The sequence below is a fragment of the Neomonachus schauinslandi genome, chromosome 10, assembly GCF_002201575.2.
Source record: "Neomonachus schauinslandi chromosome 10, ASM220157v2, whole genome shotgun sequence".
In the NCBI taxonomy this organism is placed as follows: Eukaryota; Metazoa; Chordata; class Mammalia; order Carnivora; family Phocidae; genus Neomonachus; species Neomonachus schauinslandi.
Window position 1 is genome coordinate 58,385,480 of NC_058412.1, and position 22,436 is coordinate 58,407,915.

A 22,436-nucleotide genomic window follows, 5' to 3' on the forward strand; every position below is an offset into this window, starting at 1 on the left:
GTAAGAAACCTATCCACAAAAACTTACAGCTAACACCATACTTAATGGTGAGAAACTACATGCTTTCCCACTAAAGCAAGAAAGAGGCAATGATGTCCAATCTCACCACTCCTATTCAAATCATGCTAGAAGTTCTAACTAATGTAGTGAGATAGGAAAGGGAAATAAAAAGTATACAGGTTGGGAAGGAAGAAATAACACTGTCTTTGTTTATACATGACATGACTGTCTACATAAAAAATCCCAAAGAATCAATGAAAAAATCCTGAAACAAATAAACAATCATAGCAAGGTTGCAAGATATAAGGTCAATACACAAAAGTCAAACTGTTTAATTATATACCAGCAATGAACAACTGGAATATGAAATACAATACCATTTACACCATTGCAAGATATAAGGTCAATACACAAAAGTCAAACTGTTTAATTATATACCAGCAATGAACAACTGGAATATGAAATACAATACCATTTACACCACCAGCACTAAAAAAATAACCTAGGTATAAATCTAACAAAATACATCTATACAAGATCTATAAGGAATACTACAAAATTCTTATAAAAAGAAATCAAAGAAGGGGTGCCTGGGTTCTCAGTCAGTTAAATGTCCGACTCTTGATTTCGGCTCAGGTCATGATCTCAGAGTTGTGAGATCACTGGGCATGGAGCCTGCTTAAGATTCTCTCCCTCTCCCTCTGCCCTTCCCACGCCCCCCCCAAAAAATTAAAGCAGATCTAGGAGCGCCTGGGTGCCTCAGTCAGTTAAGCGTCTGCCTTCGGCTTAGGTCATGATCCCAGAGTCCTGGGACAAGCCCTGCACCGGGCTCCTTTCTCAGCAGGGAGCCTGATTCTCCCTCTCCCTCTGCCTGATGCTCCCACTGCTTGTGCGCTCTCTCTCCCTCTGTCAAATAAATTTAAAAAAAAAAAATCAAAGCAGGTCTAAATAAATGGAGAGATTCTCTGTGCATGGGTAAGAAGACTCCATAATGCCAAGATCTTAGTCCTTCCCAACTTAATCTAAGTTCAATGCAATCCCAATCAAAACCCAAGCAAGTTATTTTGTGGATACCAACAAACAGATTCTAAAGTTTATATGGAGAGGCAAAAAACTCCAAATAGCCATCACATTATTGAAGGAGAACAACAAAGTGAGAAGACGAACACCACCTATCTTTAGGACTTATTATAAAGCTACCTGGCAACTGAGCATATAAAAAGATGCTCAAAATCATATGCCACCAGAAAACTGTAAATTAAAACCACAAGATACCACTACACACCTATTATAATGGTGAAGATTCAAAGCACTGACAACATCAAATCCAGGTGGGTATGTAGAGCAAAAGGAACTCTCATTCATTGTGGTGGGAATGCAAAATGATACAGGCATTTTGGAAAACAGTTCAGCAGTCTCTTATAAAACTAATCATACTCTTACCGTGATACAGAAATTGTGCTCCTTTACCCAAATGAGTTAAAAACTTATGTTCCATACAAAAACCTGTACACAGATGTTTATAGCAACTTTATTCATAATTACCAAAACTCAGAAGCAACCAAGATGTCCCTTAATAGAAGAATGGATAAACAAACTGTTATACCCATACAATGGAATATTACTTAGCACTAAAAGGAAATTAGCTACCAAGGCACAAAAAGATACAGAGAAACTTCCAATGCATATTGCTAAGTAAAGAAGCCAACTTTGGAAAGGCTACATACTGTATGATTCTAACTATATGACATTCTGGAAAAGGAAAACTACAGACAGTAAAAAGATTAGTGGTCGCCAGGGATTCAGGAAAAGGGATGAGGAATGAATAGGTGGAGTACAGGGGATTTTTAGGGCAGTCCAACTATTCTGTATGATAGATAGTATAACGGTGGAATCATGTCGTTTTACATTTGCCAAAACCCATATAGGTGCGTAACATGAAGAGTGAAAACAAGGTAAACTATGAACCTTTGATAATAATAATAATGTGTCAATACTGAATGAGGGTGATCTCTATGAAATGGTACAGAATGATTTCCAGGATATATTGTTAAGTGAAAAGCAGAGTGAAAGAGAGTACCAACAATATTTTCTTACCTCTTACCTCTTTTATGTAAAAAAGAAGAAATAAAGGGTAAAGTACATGTATATGATCATTTGTGCAAAAAGAAACAGGAAAAATATACCCAAACTCAACAAATGATGTTAGAACAACTGGACATTTATATGCAAAGAATGAAGTTGGACCCCTTCTTGCCACCATAAACCCAAAAATTAACTTAAAACAGATTCTTAGGTACAATTTAAAGTACAAATAACAATACAAAAAATAGTTTAATCAGATTCCATGAAATTTAAAACCATTTGTACATCAAAAGACATCATCAAGAAAGCAAAGACACTCACCAACTCATGGAATGAAAGAAAATGTTTGCAAATCACACACCTGATAAGAGTCTTATACATAAGATACATAAAGAATGTATGTATACATAATCAATGCAATGCTAAAAAGATGAACAACCCAATTAAAAATGGGCAAAAGAGGGTCACCTGGGTGGCTCAGTTGGTTAAGTGTCTGACTCTTGATTTCAGCTCAGGTCGGTGTGATCTGGGGGTCATGGGATCAAGCCCCATGTTGGACTCCACACTGGGCGTGGGGCCTTCTTAAGATTCTCTCTCTCCCTCTCCCTCCACTCACTCTCTCTCTCTCTCTCTCTCAAAGGGAAAAAATGGGCAAAAGCTACACATTTCTAAAAAAAAAAAAAAAAAACCAACATATAAATGGCCAATAAACACAGGAAAAGACTGTGCTAAACATCATCGAGCAATTAGAGAAATGTAAATGAAAACCACAATGATATAGGGCGCCTGGGTGGCTCAGTTGGCTAAGCGACTGCCTTCGGCTCAGGTCATGATCCCGGAGTCCTGGGATCGAGTCCCACATCGGGCTCCCGGCTCGGCGGGGAGCCTGCTTCTCCCTCTGACCCTATCCCCTCTCATGCTGTTTCTCTCTCTCTCTCTCTCTCAAATAAATAAATAAATAATTAAAAAGAAAAAAAAAAAAAAAAAAACCACAATGATATAGCACTGTACACCTACTAGGATGGCTAAAATAAAACAGACAATAAGATGTGTTGGTGAGGATAAAGAGCAACTGGAGCCCTGATACATTGCTGGTGGGAATATAAAATGATGTAGCCAGGTAGGAAAATAGTTTAGCAACTCCTCAAGAAGTTGAACAAAATTACCACATGACCCAGCAGTACCACTTCTAGGTATATACCCAAGACACAAATGTTGATATCAACATTATTAATAATAGCCAAAATATATAAACAACCCAAACAACCATTTAGGATAAATAAAATGCAGTATTCATACAATAGAATATTTTCAGCAATAAAAAGGAATGAAGTACTGATATATGATATACATGGATGAACCTTAAAACCATTATAAGTGAAAGAAACCAGTCACAAAAGACCATATAGTAAGATTCCATTTACATGAAATGTCTGCAACAGGCAAATAGAGAGAGGCAGAAAATAGATTAGGGGTCCCCCGAGCAGGGGTGGAGTAGGAGTACACAGGCAGAAGAGAAAGAAGAGGGGAGGGGAGTTCCAGAAGAATCGGGAGTGACTGCTAATGAGTACGGGTTTCTTTCGGGGATGATTAAAATTTTCAAACTTAGATGTCACATGATGATGGTTACACAACTCTAGGAATACACTAAAAACCACTGAATTGAACACTTAGGGTGAACTGTATAGTACATGAATTATATCTCAATAAATGAAGAGAAGGAGGAGGGGGAGGAGGGCAAGGAGGATCACCCAGAATAATGAAACTAGTTACAGTCAGGTGTTGGGTGGAACAAGAGGAAAAGGATAGAGAGGTGGGAAAGGGATAGATGAGATAGAGGAAATACACTTTTTTTTTTTTTTTAAAGAACGAGAGCATGGTGGGAGAGGGAGAAAGAGAATCTCAAGCAGGCTCTATGCCCAGCACAGAGCCCCCTATACAGGGCTTGATCTCACAACCCTGAGATCATGACCTGAGCTGAAATCAAGAGTCAGACACTTAACCAACTGAGCTACCCAGGTGCCCCAGGGAAACATACTTTTTAAAAAATAGTTCTTACTTGGGGAACCATATTAAAATTTTATTAACTTATAAGTTAATTAATTCAACAAGAATGGAGAGGTATTTTCTAGAGCAAAATACAAATAAAAAGAAATAAAGCTATCTGTGTTTTGAATTAAAAATATAACCAAACTGAATGCTAAAGCTAGTGGATAAAACTTTGAGAGGGACTGGATATTTACATACATATACATATATGTATATGATGCAGTGAGTACAGAATCACTTTGGTATTCCTGCCAGAAATTCATAATCTGAACCTATACAGACAAACTGAAATTGAGGAACTTTCTTCAAAACTATCAAGGTCATGAAAAACAAAGACCAAAGAACTCTATCAGGTTAAAGGAGAGTGAAGAGATACAGCAGTTAAATGAAACATATGACGGATTGGATACTGATTTAAGGAAAAAGAAAATTATCTTTTTGCTAGAAAGGGAATTATTAGCATAACTAGAGAAAAATGAATTAGGTGTATAGATTAAGGAACAGTACTGTATCAGTGTTAATTTCCTGATTTGATAAACTGAACTACAGTTCCTAAGAAAATGTCCTTGTTTTTAAAAAATACACACTTAAGTAATTATGGGCAAAGGAGCATCATGGGTAATGTTAAGAAAAAAAATGACATACAGAGAGAGCAAAAGAGAATGATAAAGCATATATGGTAAAAAGTTGCCATTTGGGGAATCTTAGTGAAAGGTATATGGCAATTCTTTGTACTACTTTTGCAACTTTTCTGTAAGTCTGAAATTATTTCAAAATAACTGCTCTTTTTAAAAAAAGAAATAATGAGGGGCGCCTGGGTGACTCAGTTGGTTAAGCGACTGCCTTCGGCTCAGGTCATGATCCTGGAGTCCCGGGATCGAGTCCCGCATCGGGCTCCCTGCTTGGCAGGGAGCCTGCTTCTCCCTCTGACCCTCCCCCCTCTCATGTGCTGTCTCTCTCATTCTCTCTGTCTCAAATAAATAAATTTAAAAAAATCTTTAAATTAAAAAAAAAAAGAAAGAAAGAAATAATGAGGGGTGCCTGGGTGGCTCAGGCCTTAAGCGTCTGCCTTTGGCTCAGGTCATGATCCCAGGGTCCTGGGATCGAGCCCCACAACGGGCTCCCTGCTCAGCAGGAAGCCTGCTTCTCCCTCTCCCACTCCCCCTGCTTGTGTTCCTGCTCTCTCTATCTCTCTCTGTGAAATAAATAAATAAAGTCTTAAAAAAAAAAGAAAAAAGAAAGAATGATGCAACAATATACCTCCTGTTAGAACCTTAGTACCAAAAATGGTACCTATAACAAACGGTTATTTATAAATAACATAACTGAATAAATAAATGAGAGAGGCCAAATCTCCCTAATGGAATTCCAAATAATGTGAGAGGAATAAAAGAAACAGAAAATCATCATTAGAATACAGTAATAATTGCTGCAGCAAAAATCAACTAAAGAATTTAAAATTAGTGGTTGAAACTTTAAAGAGAAACAGGATATTTACACAACCTCAAGTTATCTCCCCTCCAAAATTTATTGATTCTGTGGTGACTTTAACGTATGTCCACAAATTCTTTGATACTCCTCCTTCCAGGATATGGAACTGAATTCCCCTCTTCATGAGTATATATTGGACTTAGTGATTAGCTGCTAACAAGTTGAGTATAGAAAAGAAAAAAACAGTTAATTTACACTGAGAAATCTGTCAGGCTCTACCTTAACCACATGATCAAAATGAACACCACCAATAATAACTCATGTTGCTATCATGTGCCCTCTGTTATGATGTGATGAGGGCACTTCACCTCTGTGGTATCTTCCCCAAGTCCATAACCCAGTCTAATCATTAGAAAAACATCAAACCCAATTTGAGGGACATTCTACAAACTACTAGTCAGCACTCTTCAAAAAACTATCAAGGTCATGAAAACCAAGGAAAGACTGATAAACTGCCATAGATTAGAGAGGCTAAGACGTGACAACTAAATGCCATGTGGTATCCTGGATTGTATCCTCAAACAGAAAAAGATTATTAGTGGAAAAACTGGTGAAATCTGAGTAAGTCTATAGTTTGGCCTAACAATAGTGTACTAACATTAATCTCTTAGTTTTGATAAATGGCCATGGTAAATTTATTTACCCTAATTTTACCCAAAGGAAGCTGGGTAAAGACTATACTGGAATTCTCTGTACTATCTTTGCAACTCTTCTGTAAACCTAAAATAATTTCAATAAAAGTTTAAAAAAAATAAATGAATTCATCAATTTTTATAAAATTATTTTGTAAATTAGAGTACTCTTCAAATTAAAGCTGAACCATTAAACTCAACTTCTAAACTGACTTACTGCATGAGTAAACTCAGTTTCAATTAAGTTACTTTGAGATAGGGTATTACTACATGCTCATTGCATTTAATGATTTTTGGAGGGGGAGAGAGAAGAATGAAAGATACTGAGGGAACTATTGTGTGTGGTAAACAAGATTTTGGACGTTTAAGGGAAATAGTTAAGACTAGTAAAATAAAATAAGGATAGGTTTAAAAGATTAAAATTACCATATTAACAGTATCCTAAACAAACAGGAAATCTGGAAGATTCCCTTCAGGAGGATAACTACCACAATAACAGAAACAAAGGACAGAAGGGGCTAGGAAAGTGTTAAGGGCTATCATAAAAGCCTATACCACAGGTTCCCAAGCTTTCTGGGTTTACAAGGCCTTTAATGTGTCAGTAATTTTTTCACAGGCCAAAGGAAATACCTAGCCATTCTGTTTATTAAGTAGTCAGGTCCAAACAACTTAAGAAGAATGTATGTCCTAACAATGTGGCACCTATGTTGGGCACTGCACAACTTCTCCAACCTAAAAAAAAAAAAAAACTTCAGAGGACACTCACTGCCTTTCTCTTTCCCTGTTCCATATATATTTTCACATCGTACTTGCTTTTCATAACAGCAACTGCCAAAACTCAGCTTTGTAAAAATATGGTATCAGTGAAAGCAATATAGCAAACTAATTTTGAAAATGAACTACCTCAAGCTAGTAGTTTATGTGGTTTCCAAAAGATGTTGCTGTATTTCCCTCAAAAATTTTAAGCATCCTTTGACATACCTGTAGAGTCCTCTGCAGAGCCTTCAAGGCTCCACAGTGCACAGTTTGGGAACCATGACTTTGGCAAAAGATGACAAAGGATGCCACCAAGGCAGTAGCAACAAAAAAAACTGGAGTGAGAAAAAAGGCATGCCTCAGAGACAAAAAAAAAAAATCAGATCCAGAAATGTTGCCTGGAAGTATAACAACAGTGCAAGCACTTGAGAAGTTTCAAAACTTTTCAAAAAAAAACTATTGTGTTTTTAGCTATCCCCCAACAGTGCTTGCTTCTATGGATGAGAACAAACTTGTCTTTTTTTTAAATGAATGAATAAACCTGTTCAAATGTTTATATTAACTTGACAGCTTTATATGTGGCACAGCTAAAGTACATTACTCTCAGTTTTAACACACACACATACACATGCATTACAAAAATGGTTGGAAAAAAAGAAACAAAATTGAATTCAAATTTTCAACTCAATAAATGTTTCTGGAGTACTAAAGGAACTGTCATCCAGCATCCACCGAAGCTTTACTTCATACAGATACGTGAAAAAGAATAATATGCAATAGTTCTAAAACCTGGCTTGATGATGGAGCTTAAACAATCAGGGACCTTCTAAAATGACAGACTTGCCAGCACCATTCCAGACCCACAAGCTCAGGCTTTCTAATGGACATGGAAATCTCCACATTTGCAAAGTACTCCAAAGATTCTGAAATCAGATAGTTTGAGAGGAAATGGCTAAAGCAGCACTGTCCAGTAAAACTTTTCAAGATGATGGAAATGATCCATGTTTGCACTGTCCAGTATGGCAGCCCCTACCCACATGTTGCTAGTGAGCACGTGAAGTGTGGCTAACGTGACTGAAAAACTAAATTTTTAATTTCATCTAATTAAAGTTAATTTAAGTTTAGATGTGAATAGCCACATGTGGTTGGCTGCTTCTGTACTGGACAGCACAGAACTTGATGATTTATGTTAAATACCCATTCTTCTAAATTTTCCAAGTTGTACCTCTGATTTAAATTAGATGATCAGAAAACTAGGTAAACTTTATCCAATTTCACAGTCTGAGTCTTTTGTAGTTGGGAGATTTTATCCAATGTCATACTTTTTTTTTTCTCACAATAGAAGTCCTCTTTGAATTAAGTTCTAAGAAAAGTCTCTGCAAAAGAATTTGGGTATTTTCTTTAGCCAGAAGAAATATTACCTGAGCCAGTGTGCTTCCCTTTTTGCCTCAGCTGCCAGTAAACTCAGAATCAAGTCCAGTGTCCAGTGGTAACTCCTCTTAAGTGTCTAGTAACATGCACTCTCTGCTCCTCTAAGACTATCTCTGTTCTATTTATATACCTAAATTAGTCAACATAGTGTTATTTTAAATTCTTAAGTGGATAAACTCTTTTGGACATAGGCAGGGTATCAACTTTTAAAGTGATAACTTCTTTGATTAAAGTCAATGTTTTTACTGTAACTGAAATTTAAAGTAAACGTTTTAAGTGTTTTCTCATTTAAAAAGTACTTTTAAAATAACAACACTGGGGTTAATAACAAAAAGAAATATTTTAACAGGACAAATTTACTAAAGAAAATCTTTAGGTACCAGTTAGCAAAGCTGCCTAAAAATATCACTATAACAGTGATAAATAAGACAAACATAAACTAACATCCTGCTGTAATTCTATAGCCCCCATTTCACAAACTCAGTTCTACCCCTTTCATTAAATATGCAAAAGTCCTGATGCAGAATATGAACATCCCTATTGAGCATTCAGTTCAAAAAGCTTGTGCAATTTTTCCTTCAGAACACTGGACTATTTTTATATCATGCAGTGAACTACTTCGGTGGCTCTTTTGTTGAAATTTTCCACAAAATTAGAACAAACACATTTGATACATCAACAGCACATTTCTAGAAATGCCTAAAGTTCCCTGAGCATTTAATTGCAAAACTAACGTCAAACTAACCTAAATTATAAGAGTAGAATCTCTTCACATAATCCCTTAAAATTTCATTTTAAAAATCAACCTTTAAAATACATAAACCAAAACTTCCTACCAAATTAAGGTAAGGGAATTTCACATTACTGAAAGATACAATGTACTAAATGGGTTCATTAAAAAAATCATGATAGGAAAATTTTTTTTATGACAAATTGTCATAAAGAAATATATCCTAAGTATCACACATAGTCACCATACGATACACACACACAAATGCTGGCAAATGAATTCTACCTACTTTAGAAGAATTCAATTAGTTTCCTTAGCCAAATTACTTACTTGAAGCGATTACTAAAACGGATGAACTGATTTTGCTCCAGAAGTAATAATATGTCGTTCCTTTCCCCAAAAGCCAAAGTACTGCCAAAACTTGGCTAATTTCAGCACAGTGTTTCTTGCTAGCATGCTTTCTGGTTTACTCCCACCTCTGGGTCACTCCAAACTTCTGTGCTAGTTTGTCTTTCTCTAACACTCTTAAATGTTCCAGTTATTTTTTCAGTGTTCTTGCTTATTCTACCCTTTTGTCTAAACAGTTCTCTTCATCACTTACTGCTTAAATAATCACATAAAGATAGTAATAACAATGGGTAACATTTATTAAGTGCTTACTATATGTCAGGCACTATTCTAACCACTTTACAGGTTATTATTTCATTTAATTGTCAAAACAACTTTATGCTGGAAGCACTGTTAGTATCATCACCATTTTATAGATAAAGTATTAAGAGGTTAAGTAATTTGTCCAAGGTTGCACAATCTGAAAATATGTATTTTTGTACATACACAAATATAAAATGTTCCTTAATGCTATTGTAAAGTTTCTTTTTGGGCGCCTGGGTGGCTCAGTCAGTTAAGCGGCCGCCTTCAGCTCAGGTCATGATCCCTGCTCAGTGGGGAGTCTGCCTCTCTCTCTCTCTCCTTCTGCCCCTTCATCCCGCTCAGGCTCTCTCTCTCACGCAAATAAATAAATAAAATCTTTTACATAAATAAATAGTTTCTTTCTATACGGCTGGAAGGCAGGCACATGGGCTCTCCTCTATTGTTTGTTTTAAGTAGGCTCCACATGTGTTCAAGCAGGGGCTTGAACTCACACCCTGAGATCAAGGCCTCAGGTGAATTCAAGAGTCAGATACTGAACGGACTGAGCCACTCGGGTGCCCCTAGGCTCTCCTCTATTCTTACGCAGTTAGACTACAATAAGTTAAACTAATAGTTTGTAGGTTGGGTACAGAAAAGACAGAAAGGTCCTAGACTCTAGATTCCACAAACACTAGCCGCAAGTAACTCCAAGATTTAGAGCAGAGGTCAGTAAACATTCTTAAAAGGTCAGATAGTAAATATTTTAAACTCTGCAGCCACCCAGTCTATGTAGCAACTATTCAACTCTGCCATATTAGTGTGACAGCAGCTACAGACAAATGGACATAGCCATATTCCAATAAAACTTTATTTACAAAAGAAACAACTTGGACCAGGCCAAAGTTTGCCAACAATCTAGAGGCATACTGAATCTGGTGTGGAGGCAATCGTGATATAAGCACTATGATATCAAATTACGGCATACAGGGGCTTCACTATTTTCCTTAAATTACCTCATGTAATTGAACTTTTGTACAGTTGAATTTCGCATGGAATAAATATTTAAAATCTGGATAAAATACTGCATGTAATAATTCCAGTTTAAAAAAAATCAGTCCATAAAACACATAATATTACTAACAAAGTAACATATCAATTTATTATCTACTAAAATTAAATCTACCTTTGACAATTCATCACATGGAAAAGAAGACTCAGCTATTTCCTTTCAAGAAATAAGGTGTTCAAGATTCACATAACTTGTAAAAAGAAGCCCTACAAAGTAAAACTTTCTGCCCTATCTCTCCCCTCATTGAATAAGATTTTAGCACCTGACTATCTTAACCATTTTTCCTCCAATTATTCTTGGCAACTTCAAGAGCCACAGAGATAATCTGTCTCACACTTCAGCCTATAAATTCCTTGACCAACCTTTTCAGTCCCCAAAATCTTTTCCTCCATTCCATCTCAACCACCAATTGCCATTGTCATACCCTAACAGCTACAGTCTTATAGTACAAAAGAATGACCCATTCAAATATAGAAGAAATTCCACTTAATTAAAAAAAAAGAAAATTAAGGTATACTCCTATTTAATGTATATGGCATAAATAAAAACATATTGAGGATGTGTGCTCATTTTTAATTGATTTTTTTAAGATTTTATTTTTAAGTAATCTCTATACCCAAGTGGGGCTGGAACTTACAACCCCGAGATCAAGAGTCACATGCTCTACCAACTGAGCCAGCCAGGTGCCCCATGTGCTTATTTTTTTTAACTGATAAGCAAATGTGATCAAAAGGAGACCACAACCTTTATCTTGTCATTAACATTAACCACATCCTCCACAATCAAACATCTCACTTTGACTCCTACCTCCCATATTTCCAGCTCATTCACTCTGGTAACCCAACACTACCAACTATTCAACCTCTTTAACATATCAAAATCATTATTCTCTTCTCTTTTTCATTGACCATCCTACCTTTCATGTCCTTATTTTCCTCCTTTTCCATCTCATACTACATGGTTCATTACTATAACCACTCCCGTGCATTCGCTTTCAATTTCCTTGCCCTTCTTTCTCAGTTGTACATTCCTGAGAAAACCCATCCCTGGTTAAATCTAACTCTGCCTATTCTATGCCTGCACCCAAACAAGGAACATAGCTGAATTAAAATTTGCAAATTTGCTGGTTGCATTCACTTTAAATTTATGACCACAAAGTTAAGAAGCTCCTCAGCACTACCCATCAATCCTTCTGAATTTCCCCAGTCAATTCTTGTTTTGACAATTTAATACCTCCTCTCTCCTCAATCCTTTGACACCTCTTTCTGTTACCTCTCTCGGCTGATAACCTCTAATATTATTTCCCTGAGAAAACAGAAGCCAACAGAAGAGAATGTCCACACCCTCATGCACCAAATCTACCAACTTACCTGCTTCTCTACCCATGTCATCTACCCCCCTCCTTTTAACAATGAATTGTCCCTGCTTCTACTCAAGTTCAACCTTTACACTTGTGTACTGGATCCTGTTCCTGTTCTCTTATTCAAGGACTTTTCTCCTGAAGTTACCTCCTCTCCCAGCACATCATCAGTTTTTCCTTCTTTACTGACCATTTCCATCAGCATTCCAATGTGCTGCAATATCTTCCGTGTGAAAGACATATCTTGACCCCTTGTCCCTCTCCAGCTACTACCCAGTTCTCTGGTTTGTAGCAAAATTCTCCATGAAAAGTATCTACACTGACCATATTCACCTCCTTTCCTCTAACCCAGTCTAAATGATGCTTTTATCCCCACCTCTCCAGTGAAACCATTTCTCAAAGTCACCAGCTCTTTCCACCTTGCCAAATCCACTGTCATCTTGCTCAACCTCTCAACAGAACTGACACAAACACTTCTTTCCTGATACATTTTGCACTTGGTTCCTTGAAGAATACACTCTCCTAATTTTCCTCTACCTTACTACTGCTTGTTTTTCAGTCTTTGCTGGCTCTTCCTCTTCTTTCCTACCTCTATATGTTGAAGTGTCCCAAGGCCCAGTCCTCAGTCTTCATAATCTATTTAACACCACAGGAAATTTCTTACAGCCCCATGGTTATATATTCTATCTATATACTAAGAGACTCCAATCCCTTCTCTCCCCTAACCTCAAGACTCTTCTAATTAACTGCTTAATTAAGATCTCCATCTGGATGTCCCAAACTTTAAGAAAAGCAAAGCCAATTCTTGATGTCCCCCTTTTCTTCTTCAGGTGTCCCCTATCCATGTAATTAACACTGCATTCACCTGCTTGTTCAGCCATCTCTCACTTTACCTCCTATCTAATCCATCATTAAGTCCTGCCAATTATAACTTCAAAACCTTTGTTTCCAGTTACACAGGTGTATACATTTGTCAAAACCTATTGAACTATACACTTAAAATTGATGCATTTTACTGGATGCAAAAGTTTAAGTTACACCTCAGTAAAGTGTGGTGGTAGTATATGTGTGTTACCTGCATATATCTGACCATTTCCTACCACCTCCCCCCCTGCTACTTGGACTACAATAGCCTCCTAACTAGTACTCCTGCTTCCATTTTTACTCATGACAATTCATATTCCACAAAGCATCCAGAATAATCTTTCTAAAATGTAAATCATATTATATCACTTCCCTACTCAAACTTCTCCAATTGCTTCCTATACACTTAAAATCCAAAAGCCCTTAGCGTGATCTCAAGGCCATACATTAACTTACCCCTACCTACTTCTCAGACTTCACCTCTTTATCATCTATCCCTTGTTCTAGACACAATGGCCTTCCAGATACTCCTAAAACAGACTCCTAAAAAAAGCTTGTGTCCAATTATTTTTTTAACGTACTTCAAAAGTAGATTCTTTACATGAAAGCTGATGTACCTCTCACTCCATTAAATGGCCAATAGAGAAATGCTTGCTTAAGCCATCCAAAGAAGTGGATCTGAATGAGTACTTATGAATATAATTTGGCCTTCATAAACTCAGGTTAATACTTAAAGTACATGCAACATTCTAATGTCCAATGGAAAACAAAATTGGGATCAACTACAGAGAGCCTAGAATATCATATTAAGGAGTTTATATTTTATCTAACAGGCAAGCATCAGAAACTTAAGCACTAGAAAGAGCTGTGTGTGGTGTTTTTTTTTTTTTTTTTTTACTTTTCAAATCCTGAGATCACAAGGTTTGCAAAGAGGTATGGAATAATAGAGAAAATGAGGAGTTACTTTCAGGGTTACACACACACACACACACACACACACACACACACACACACACACCCCTTTGGTACCTCTACAATATTGAGCCATGTGATTGTATTACCTATTTTTAAATAAATTATAATTAAATATATATTTAAAAACAAAAAAAGGAATTCTTACATGACATGGAAAGAAACAAATATATTTATGCCTTTTTGGGAAAAGTTTATAGTACTTTAAATACTTTTTAATGCCATAACTGAGAATTAGATAAAATATAAAAACCTAGATAAAATATGTTCACATAGGTAGATGATAAAGACACGTACACAAAGTATAATATATACTCAGACATAATGGTTCATATATTAGGGAGCTCCTACCAGAACTGAATTCTACAACCTAAATTATAACCACAACTTGCCAACTTTGAAGTAGTTTCCTTAAATACCTGAAAGCTCATAAAGTGAAGACTTTTCTCAGAATCTAAAAGCCTGCAAATGATAAAAAAGAACCAGGTAAGAAAGAAACTAAGAAAAAAGATAGCACAGTCTCTTTCCCTCCAACTCAGCTCCAGTGGCCATCTCACTACTTGCCAACAGCTTTATCAATTAAGTGATTAATAATTAAATGACTTTGAGACAACAATAGGAGTAGGAGATACAAACCCCTACAAACTCCATATTTGCTGGAGCCTTAACACGGCAATCAAGGAGTGATGAGGAATAGGACCTCACAGTATAGTGTCCTTCTCTTAGGTTAGTAAGTCATTCAGGCTTTTGTTCCTCACCTAAGTTCTAGAACCACTACAACATGAAAGAATCAGGAAGTGGACTCTACTGAACTAAAGAAACTCACACGCATCAGCCAGAGCAAAGGTAAAATAGGTAAGACAGCAACAGAGAAAAGAACTTTGAGAAAGCAGAAGCCCCAAATCCTCTAATCTATAGAATCCATCCTTTGATCAAAGGTAAAGTACTGTGAGTTTGCTCATGGCCTAGATCTAAAAAAATATCCTTAAACCCTTACCTTCATCCTGTTATCTGTCATATCCAGGCTCATACCCTATGGCCATGACAAAAGAACATGGGAAACATTCTCCTCTCCTTAATCACAGGAAGAACACATTCCCTCTTGAAAAACATACCCTGATTCCCATGACCCTCTTCCATCAACACACTATGCCTTTCCTGAATCTCTTGAGTTTCATCTTCATTCCCTGAGTTTCAAATTCATGCAGAAGTCAGTATATTTTGAATATACTTTATCCTGGAGTCATGAATGGACACTTGGGAAAGCTGAAAACATTATTTTAAAATGCTGCTTCTTAAATTTTAATATGCAAACTGTGGATCTTACTAAAATGCAGATTCTGACTCAGTAGGACTGGGGCAGGGTCTGAGAGTCAGCAGTTCTAACAGGTGGTCCCAATGTTGCAAATGCTCCTGCTTCTCAGAAAACACTTTAAATAGCACAGTTCTAAAAGTCAATGGAACCTGTATATACAGGTTACCTCCAAAGACACAATCCCAATGGAATGCTATCTGTTCTTTTTATAGTTTATTTCTTCTTCTCTATACCAGATCTATTTTCTTATCCTCTCAACATTTGCAATTTATCTTCCATGTTATTACTGTAAAATTGAAAATTCCAGAACATCCAAATGCTTCTAGTGTTAAAGCCATATCCTATCATAAAGACCTAATTTAATAGGTGTACCATAATGGCCATCCCTAAAAATGATCAAGCCATCTATTCAACTCTAATCAAGTTAAATTTTCATTCTTGCTTTCACATTGAGACATATTAATAACAACTTACATACTTCTCAAGGAAAAAAAAAATTCAGCCGTACTGCAAACTATGGGGAAGAAACTGATTTTGTCACTAAAGAATCACCTGATATGTTCTATTGCCATTAAAAAAAGGAGACTCGGGGCGCCTGGGTGGCTCAGTCGTTAAGCGTCTGCCTTCGGCTCAGGTCATGATCCCAGGGTCCTGGGATCGAGCCCCGCATCGGGCTCCCTGCTCAGCGGGAAGCCTGCTTCTCCCTCTCCCACTCCCCCTGCTTGTGTTCCCTCTCTAAAAAAAAAAAAAAAAAAAAAAAAAGGAGACTCAAATTTAACCATCTTAAAAGTTGATATTCCCAGTATACTGCCCAGTTAAAAAAATACTTGTAATGAGGATCTTCCTCATTTCCTAGTTTAGGTTAGTTAAGTACCCAGTCTTCCAAACCAGAAACTTGGGGGCCAATCTAGGCCTTTCCCTCTCTCTCATCCCCATCTTTTCCAGACCCCTGACTGAAATGACCACCAAGGCCTATCCATTTTGTGTCCTAAGTGTTCCTCTCAATTACCTGTGCTCTGCCTTAGTCTAAGCCTTTTCCCTCACCTTACCTACTGCAACAGTAGGCAGACATTGCTGCCTCCAATCACCCTTTCCATTATGATCCTTACTCCACATTATCATCCAAGTGATTTTTCCAAAATGCAAACCTAATGTATCTTCTACTCAAAGCCCTTCACTATCACAGAATAAAGTCCAAGCCACATATAATAGTCTAAGCACATAACTTTCCATGATTGGAATCCTGCCTACCTCTCTAACATCATATCCCACTGCACTTCTCCCATCCTGCACTTTAAGCCCCATTATTAACAAACTACACTGCTTGAATTTCTAGCACATCCCATGTTATTTAATTCCTCCATACTTTTTGCATAGGCTGTTGCTTTAGTCGATAATATCCTTCATTTCTTCCCCCTTGGCTTTCTGGCCAACTACTATGAATCTTTCAAAACCCAACTCAGAACCCAGGAAGCCATCCCAAGACCCTCTACCCTTAAAGAGTTATTTCCCCACTGCCAACTTTGTAAGTAATAAGGCATTTACTGGGCATTTACTGTGCCTGACACTGTTCCAAGCATTTTACATGTATTAACTCATTTAATCTTCACAGTAACTCTTCCTATGAAATGGTACCATTATTTCTTTTGCAGATATGGAAACTAAATCACAGAAAACTAAATAACCTGTCCCCAAGGATAACCAACTGTTAAGTGATGGAGACATTAAAATCCCTACATCATACATATTTGTATTCTTGTACCTATCACAGTGAATTTATTTACATGACTGTTATTACCCTGGACTGTGAGCTCCTTGAGGGCGGGGATTATGTCATATTCAATTCTAAAGCCACAGTACCTAGTGTAAAGTAGGTAATCAGTGCATGCATTTCTTGAATTGCACATAACATTCCTAACAAGTCCAAGAGAAAAGCATTCATAAACTAGTTTCCCAATATTCAAATATGCTTTAAGAGTTCTAGGATAGAGCAATTTATTTTTTCATCTAATAAAAAGGATGTTAAAAAGAGAGGTACAGACATGAGATTACAGTCCTTGTGGACAATGAAATGGACTTATTTTTGCAGTAATACTACTTAAACACTGTAATAAATCAAAACTCAAAGGACCACTTGCTTAACATTAACTCTTTTTCTCTTACTAAATAAGAATTCTTGCTTACCATTCAAGACAGTGAAAAGAAAGCCCTAAATTTACTTTGCTCAAGTAGAAAGAAGCAAATCATAGGCCAGAACTACTAATTGCTTCCTTAAGTCTGGCCAAGAAATGTATCCCATTAGGCAATTAAGATAAAATACAATTGCCTGACTAAGCATATAACAAAAGAATTTCTAAGGTTGTATTATGGACTGGCATTCCATTATTAAAATAATGAAAAATTACTTATTTTAAGCCAAGAAAAATGAAAAATCAAGAACAAAATAAAATAGATTATCACCACCCCACAAGAATATAGCTTTCTATAACTCTATTAAAACGCATACGTTACAATACATATGCATATGTTTACAATATTCAATAGCATTCTCTGTATCTCCTTCAAATTATAAAAAAATCAAAGTTATGCTAACACTAATGATGAAAGACCTCAAGACCAAATCTTCTGTACTTAGCAAGCTCTCACAGTTACAGTCCTATGAGCCATACTGAAGTGCAGTAATTAAAACCCACAGGGATGGTACCAGCAGCAACAGTGCATACCACAGTACTTGTTGGAGTAATCTGTTCCCTGCCCAGCCTGTACACACTCGTGCACTACAGAAAGGTGAGTCGGCTGTCAGCTGACTTTAGGCCACAGTGAGTTTAGGCCACAGCAAAATCTACCCCCAGACATGTCTTACCATTTCTTGGTACACTCAACCATCAACTCCTGGTAGGAGGCCACAAACTGGAACTTGGATGCATGTTTTCCCACACGCTGCAGTCTCTTCCAAACTGAAGCCATGATGATCAGTCACTGGAGCAGTTCTGGGTTAGCAATACAGCAGCTTTAACAAAGCAGAGGGCCCAAAGCAAAGAAGCTTTGCAGGTATGTCTGTACTTTAAAAAAACTCAACTACAACTTGAAATGATGTTTGGGGTCCATAAGTCTTCTCCCTGTTTCACAGGGTAAATCCCATCTTAGATGAATGGCCCAGTCAAGAACAGTATGATACACATGACAGGATGAATGAGAGGAGGTTCCCTCATGGAGACATCACCATTCCACCTCAGGAGCTATATGATGTATAATCTGGAGGACTGAAAAGCAAAACAAAGAGAGAAAAATATGAGAGAAACATGAGGAGTGACTAACCACCCATGTTAGATAACACTGCAACAGACAACCTCAGTTCCCTGCATGTTTTTCAAACAATGAAACAAAACATCAACCTCAAAAGCCAGTAACATCAAGGATGCAAGACATCAGGGAAGAAATTACAATTCACACCGAAGACGTGGAGCAACACTCCAGGTAATCACCATCAACAACAATCGAGAAACGCCAAGTAGGGGCCCTACCTCCTCCCCCTCCTAGCATCACAGAAGGGCGAGCAGAGCGGGAAAGTCTAGGGATGCTGTTTAATGTCCACTGCCAGTCAGAGGGAGGAGTGGAACATTTTAAAATAAACTTTGTTTCTCGGCTGATAATTAATAGCCTCCAGTCCTAGAATATGTGCTTGGAACAAATTAAGGAGCGAGGAGGAATGCTGTTGTTCAGTCGGAGGGGGAAATGGATGGGGAAAGAGGAGTGGAGGGAAATCTCAAGGCAGAGGGAGGGCAATGTCCTGGCTCCAGGCCACTCGGGCTCTCCACCTTCGCTGCCAACCGGAGGGAAATGGAAACTCCTGCCTGGGCGTTAAGCAATGACCAGCCGGGCAAGTGCACGGTGCGGGGTGCGGTGCCTCCCTCCCCCTTCCGAAGGGAACAGTCTGCGGGAGCCTCCTTTCCTCACGCACAGAGCCCAGACCCCTGCCCCACAGCGGTGGCAGGCGATGGCTCGCCCGCGGTCCCTGTCACCCAAGCGATGCCAGAAGACCCCAGCCCGGTCCCCGAGCCCCGGCCCCGCCGCACCTCCACTCCTGCCCCCTCCTCACACCTCTAATCCCGCTGTCGGGCTGAGTCTGGCCCAGTTCCCTCCTCAGCGCCGCTCCTCCGTCGCCGCCGCAGCAGCAGCCGCCGCCGCCGCCACCGAGTCCTCCATCCCCGCCGGAGCCACATGGAACAGCCGAGCCAGCCGCGGCGCTCGCGGGAGCCGGGGTCTGCAGCCCCTCAGGCGGACGGCGCGCCTCACGCCCGCCCCCTCCCGGACGGAGTCGCCCCGCGACCGTCCCCCACCCTACAAAACCCTGCCAGAGCCGCCGCTCAGAGCCCAGCACCCCCTCCCCCGCCTTCCTCCTCCGCCACCATCATCATTACCTCCCCCGCCGCACCTCTCACACTAACCCTACCCACGGCGGCTCAACCTCCGTCCGCCCCGCCGCCATTGGCCCGGCACCGCGCGTGCCCCGCCCATCTCGGCGGCCGGGCCTCTCAGTGGTGGGGGCACCTCATTGGCCGATCTGGGTGCCCATAACAGGGGCTCCACCCCCTAGCTCTGGAGGTGTTTTTCCCCCAGCCGGAACGCAGCGCACAGTCTACCCTTTTTAAAAAAAAAAAAAAAAAAATTGGAACCCACCAGGGACGATCCCGCCCACTCTTCTGATTGGCTTGGAGAGGGAAACGATAGGCGGGAGGAGTAAGGAGTGTTTATAGTGAACTGGAAGATGGTTGCTTAAGGTGGATGTCCGTCGAAGGCGCGCTGGGTGCCGGGCGGGGTTTCTGGCTGGAGTCTGAAAGTAGAGCCGGGGTTGGCTTCGCAGCAGCTGTGGGCTGCGTGGCTCCTGTAGTTTTCTCTCCTTTACTCTCCTATTCCCACCCTAGGAGCTGGGTGCGCCTACTCCTCCGCCACTAGCAACCAGGGTGTTGCGCACGGAGCCTTGGTTTCCACCCGATTTCTCCTGGGGTTTTTTTAAGTAATGACCCTGCCAACCCACACCTAACATTCAGTCTATTGGTCCTCAACGGGATACAGTAAGCTGAGCTAGAAGCAAAATTGTTTACGGTGCAATTTCTTCTTGTTCTGATTCTTCAACATTTCTTTGAATCTTGGTTTATTTTTCTTGCTATGTTCTTTTTCCCCTGTAAATGATTCGGGAGTGGCCAGCATATAAAAAGGGTGGTTCTAGGCAAAGAAGAGCATGAAATAACCTAAGGAGAGTGTGAGGGCAGGGACACCTAACCTTGTTAAAAGAGCCAAGGATCCTTTTGAGAATATGATGAAAGTTATAGACACTAACCCGAGGAGGGAAATTTATCCTATCATAAAACACAAAAATTTGCTTTCAATTTTAGGTGGTCACAGACCTCTTGGTGTAAAGAGGGCAAAGAATAATATGGGGGGTGGGGGGTCCCAACATTTAAGGAATAAGCAGAGTAAAGTGGAAAAGAGACTGAGGAGGAATGGTCAGAGAAGTAAGAGCACCCTATAAGCAATCAGCATATAGTTTGAAAAAAGAGAGGGTAGCTAACATGAAAAGAAAACAAGCAAGTAGGGTCTCAGAAACAATTAAGGGCCATTGTTAATCTTACTGAGGATGGAGAGCAGAGTGGATGGACAAAGTAGCTTGAAAGTTATTAGGGTCTATCTAGGGAAGTATTCTTTGAAGGACAGGAGAGGAGGGCAGTGGTGAGTGAGAGGTGATCCCATCTATAGACACAAGAGCAAGAGAAAGGAGAGAGAGTGACTGAAGAATCAGGAGAGATGGGGAAACAGAAAGCTGGAATATAGTATCTAATTCTATTTCCATTTTCAATAAAGTGATCTAATAATACCACAAGAACACAATGTGCATTTTACAGAAAAGGACATAGATATCACTTATTTTGCTACAGTTTTAATTTTAAAATATTAAGATAACCATAATATTTATATTGATTCTCATTTTCTGTACATCTTAGAGTTCTCAAATGTCCTTCCTGAGTGGTTTACTAAGTCACTACAACCTACAGCCATTATGATCTCATATAGTGATATATTCTGCATCATTAACAGACTTTAAGTGTATGGGGTTTTTTTTAATGACTAATTTATAGAAATGGTCATAAACTATTTTAATATAAGTTGCCCTTCAGGAACAACCCACGTGATGATCAGGAGAGTTTTGTATCCTATTTATTATTGTTCTTCAGAACTTTTCAAACTTATGTGGTCAACCTAGTTTCATTTAATACTCTTTCTCATCCTAAAAAGAGAGAGGGAGAGAGACTTTATTGTAAAGAAATTATCTTAAAAGCAGTTAGTTTGGGGGCGCCTGGGTGGCTCAGTCAGTTAAGTGTCCAACTTTTGGTTTCAGCTCAGGTCATGATCTCGGGGTGGTGAAATCCAGCCCCACATCTGCCTCAGCGCTCAGCAGAGTCTGACTGAGAGTCTCTCTCTCCCTCTCCCTCTAGTCCTCCCCCAACAACTGCCCCTCCCACACACACTCTCTCTAAAATAAATCTTTTTTTAAGAGACAATTAGTTTTTGGGGCGCCTGGGTGGCTCAGTCGTTAAGCGGCTGCCTTCGGCTCAGGTCATGATCCTGGAGTCCCGGGATCGAGTCCCGCATCGGGCTCCCTGCTCGGCGGGGAGCCTGCTTCTGCCTCTGACCCTCCCCCCTCTCATGTGCTCTCTCTCTCTCATTCTCCTCTCTCAAATAAATAAATAAATCTTTAAAAAAAAAATCCGTTTTAAATACAAGTCTTTCTTTTGAGGAAGAAGAAGGAGGAAAAGTGTATAGAACGCCTAGAGAATTTTCTCGAGAGACTGACAGAGTTTCTTAGAAGACATTGCTTTTCTTTTTAGGGGAAGTATTTTTCTTGGATGTAAACTCTTTCATTCTAGCTGCACAGGTAGCTAAGAAGAGGCCAAGGTTCAAAATGAAGTAATGAATGGGCCACCTGGGTGGCTCAGTCGGGTGAACATCTGACTCCTGATTTCAGCTCAGGTCATGATCTCAGGATCCTGGGA

The 22,436-nt window shown here is 39.1% G+C and overlaps 1 protein-coding gene across 1 annotated transcript in view; it reads right to left on the minus strand.

The window, feature by feature from the left end:
• Nucleotides 1-22,436, minus strand: part of EHBP1 (EH domain binding protein 1) — a 412,321-nt gene that overhangs the window by 312,795 nt on the left and 77,090 nt on the right. Inside the window, exon 2 of the mRNA XM_044918742.1 lies at nt 18,248-18,647. Coding sequence (XP_044774677.1) covers nt 18,248-18,351 — 104 coding nt within the window. The 5' untranslated portion in view covers nt 18,352-18,647. The remainder of the gene's footprint in view (nt 1-18,247; nt 18,648-22,436) is intronic.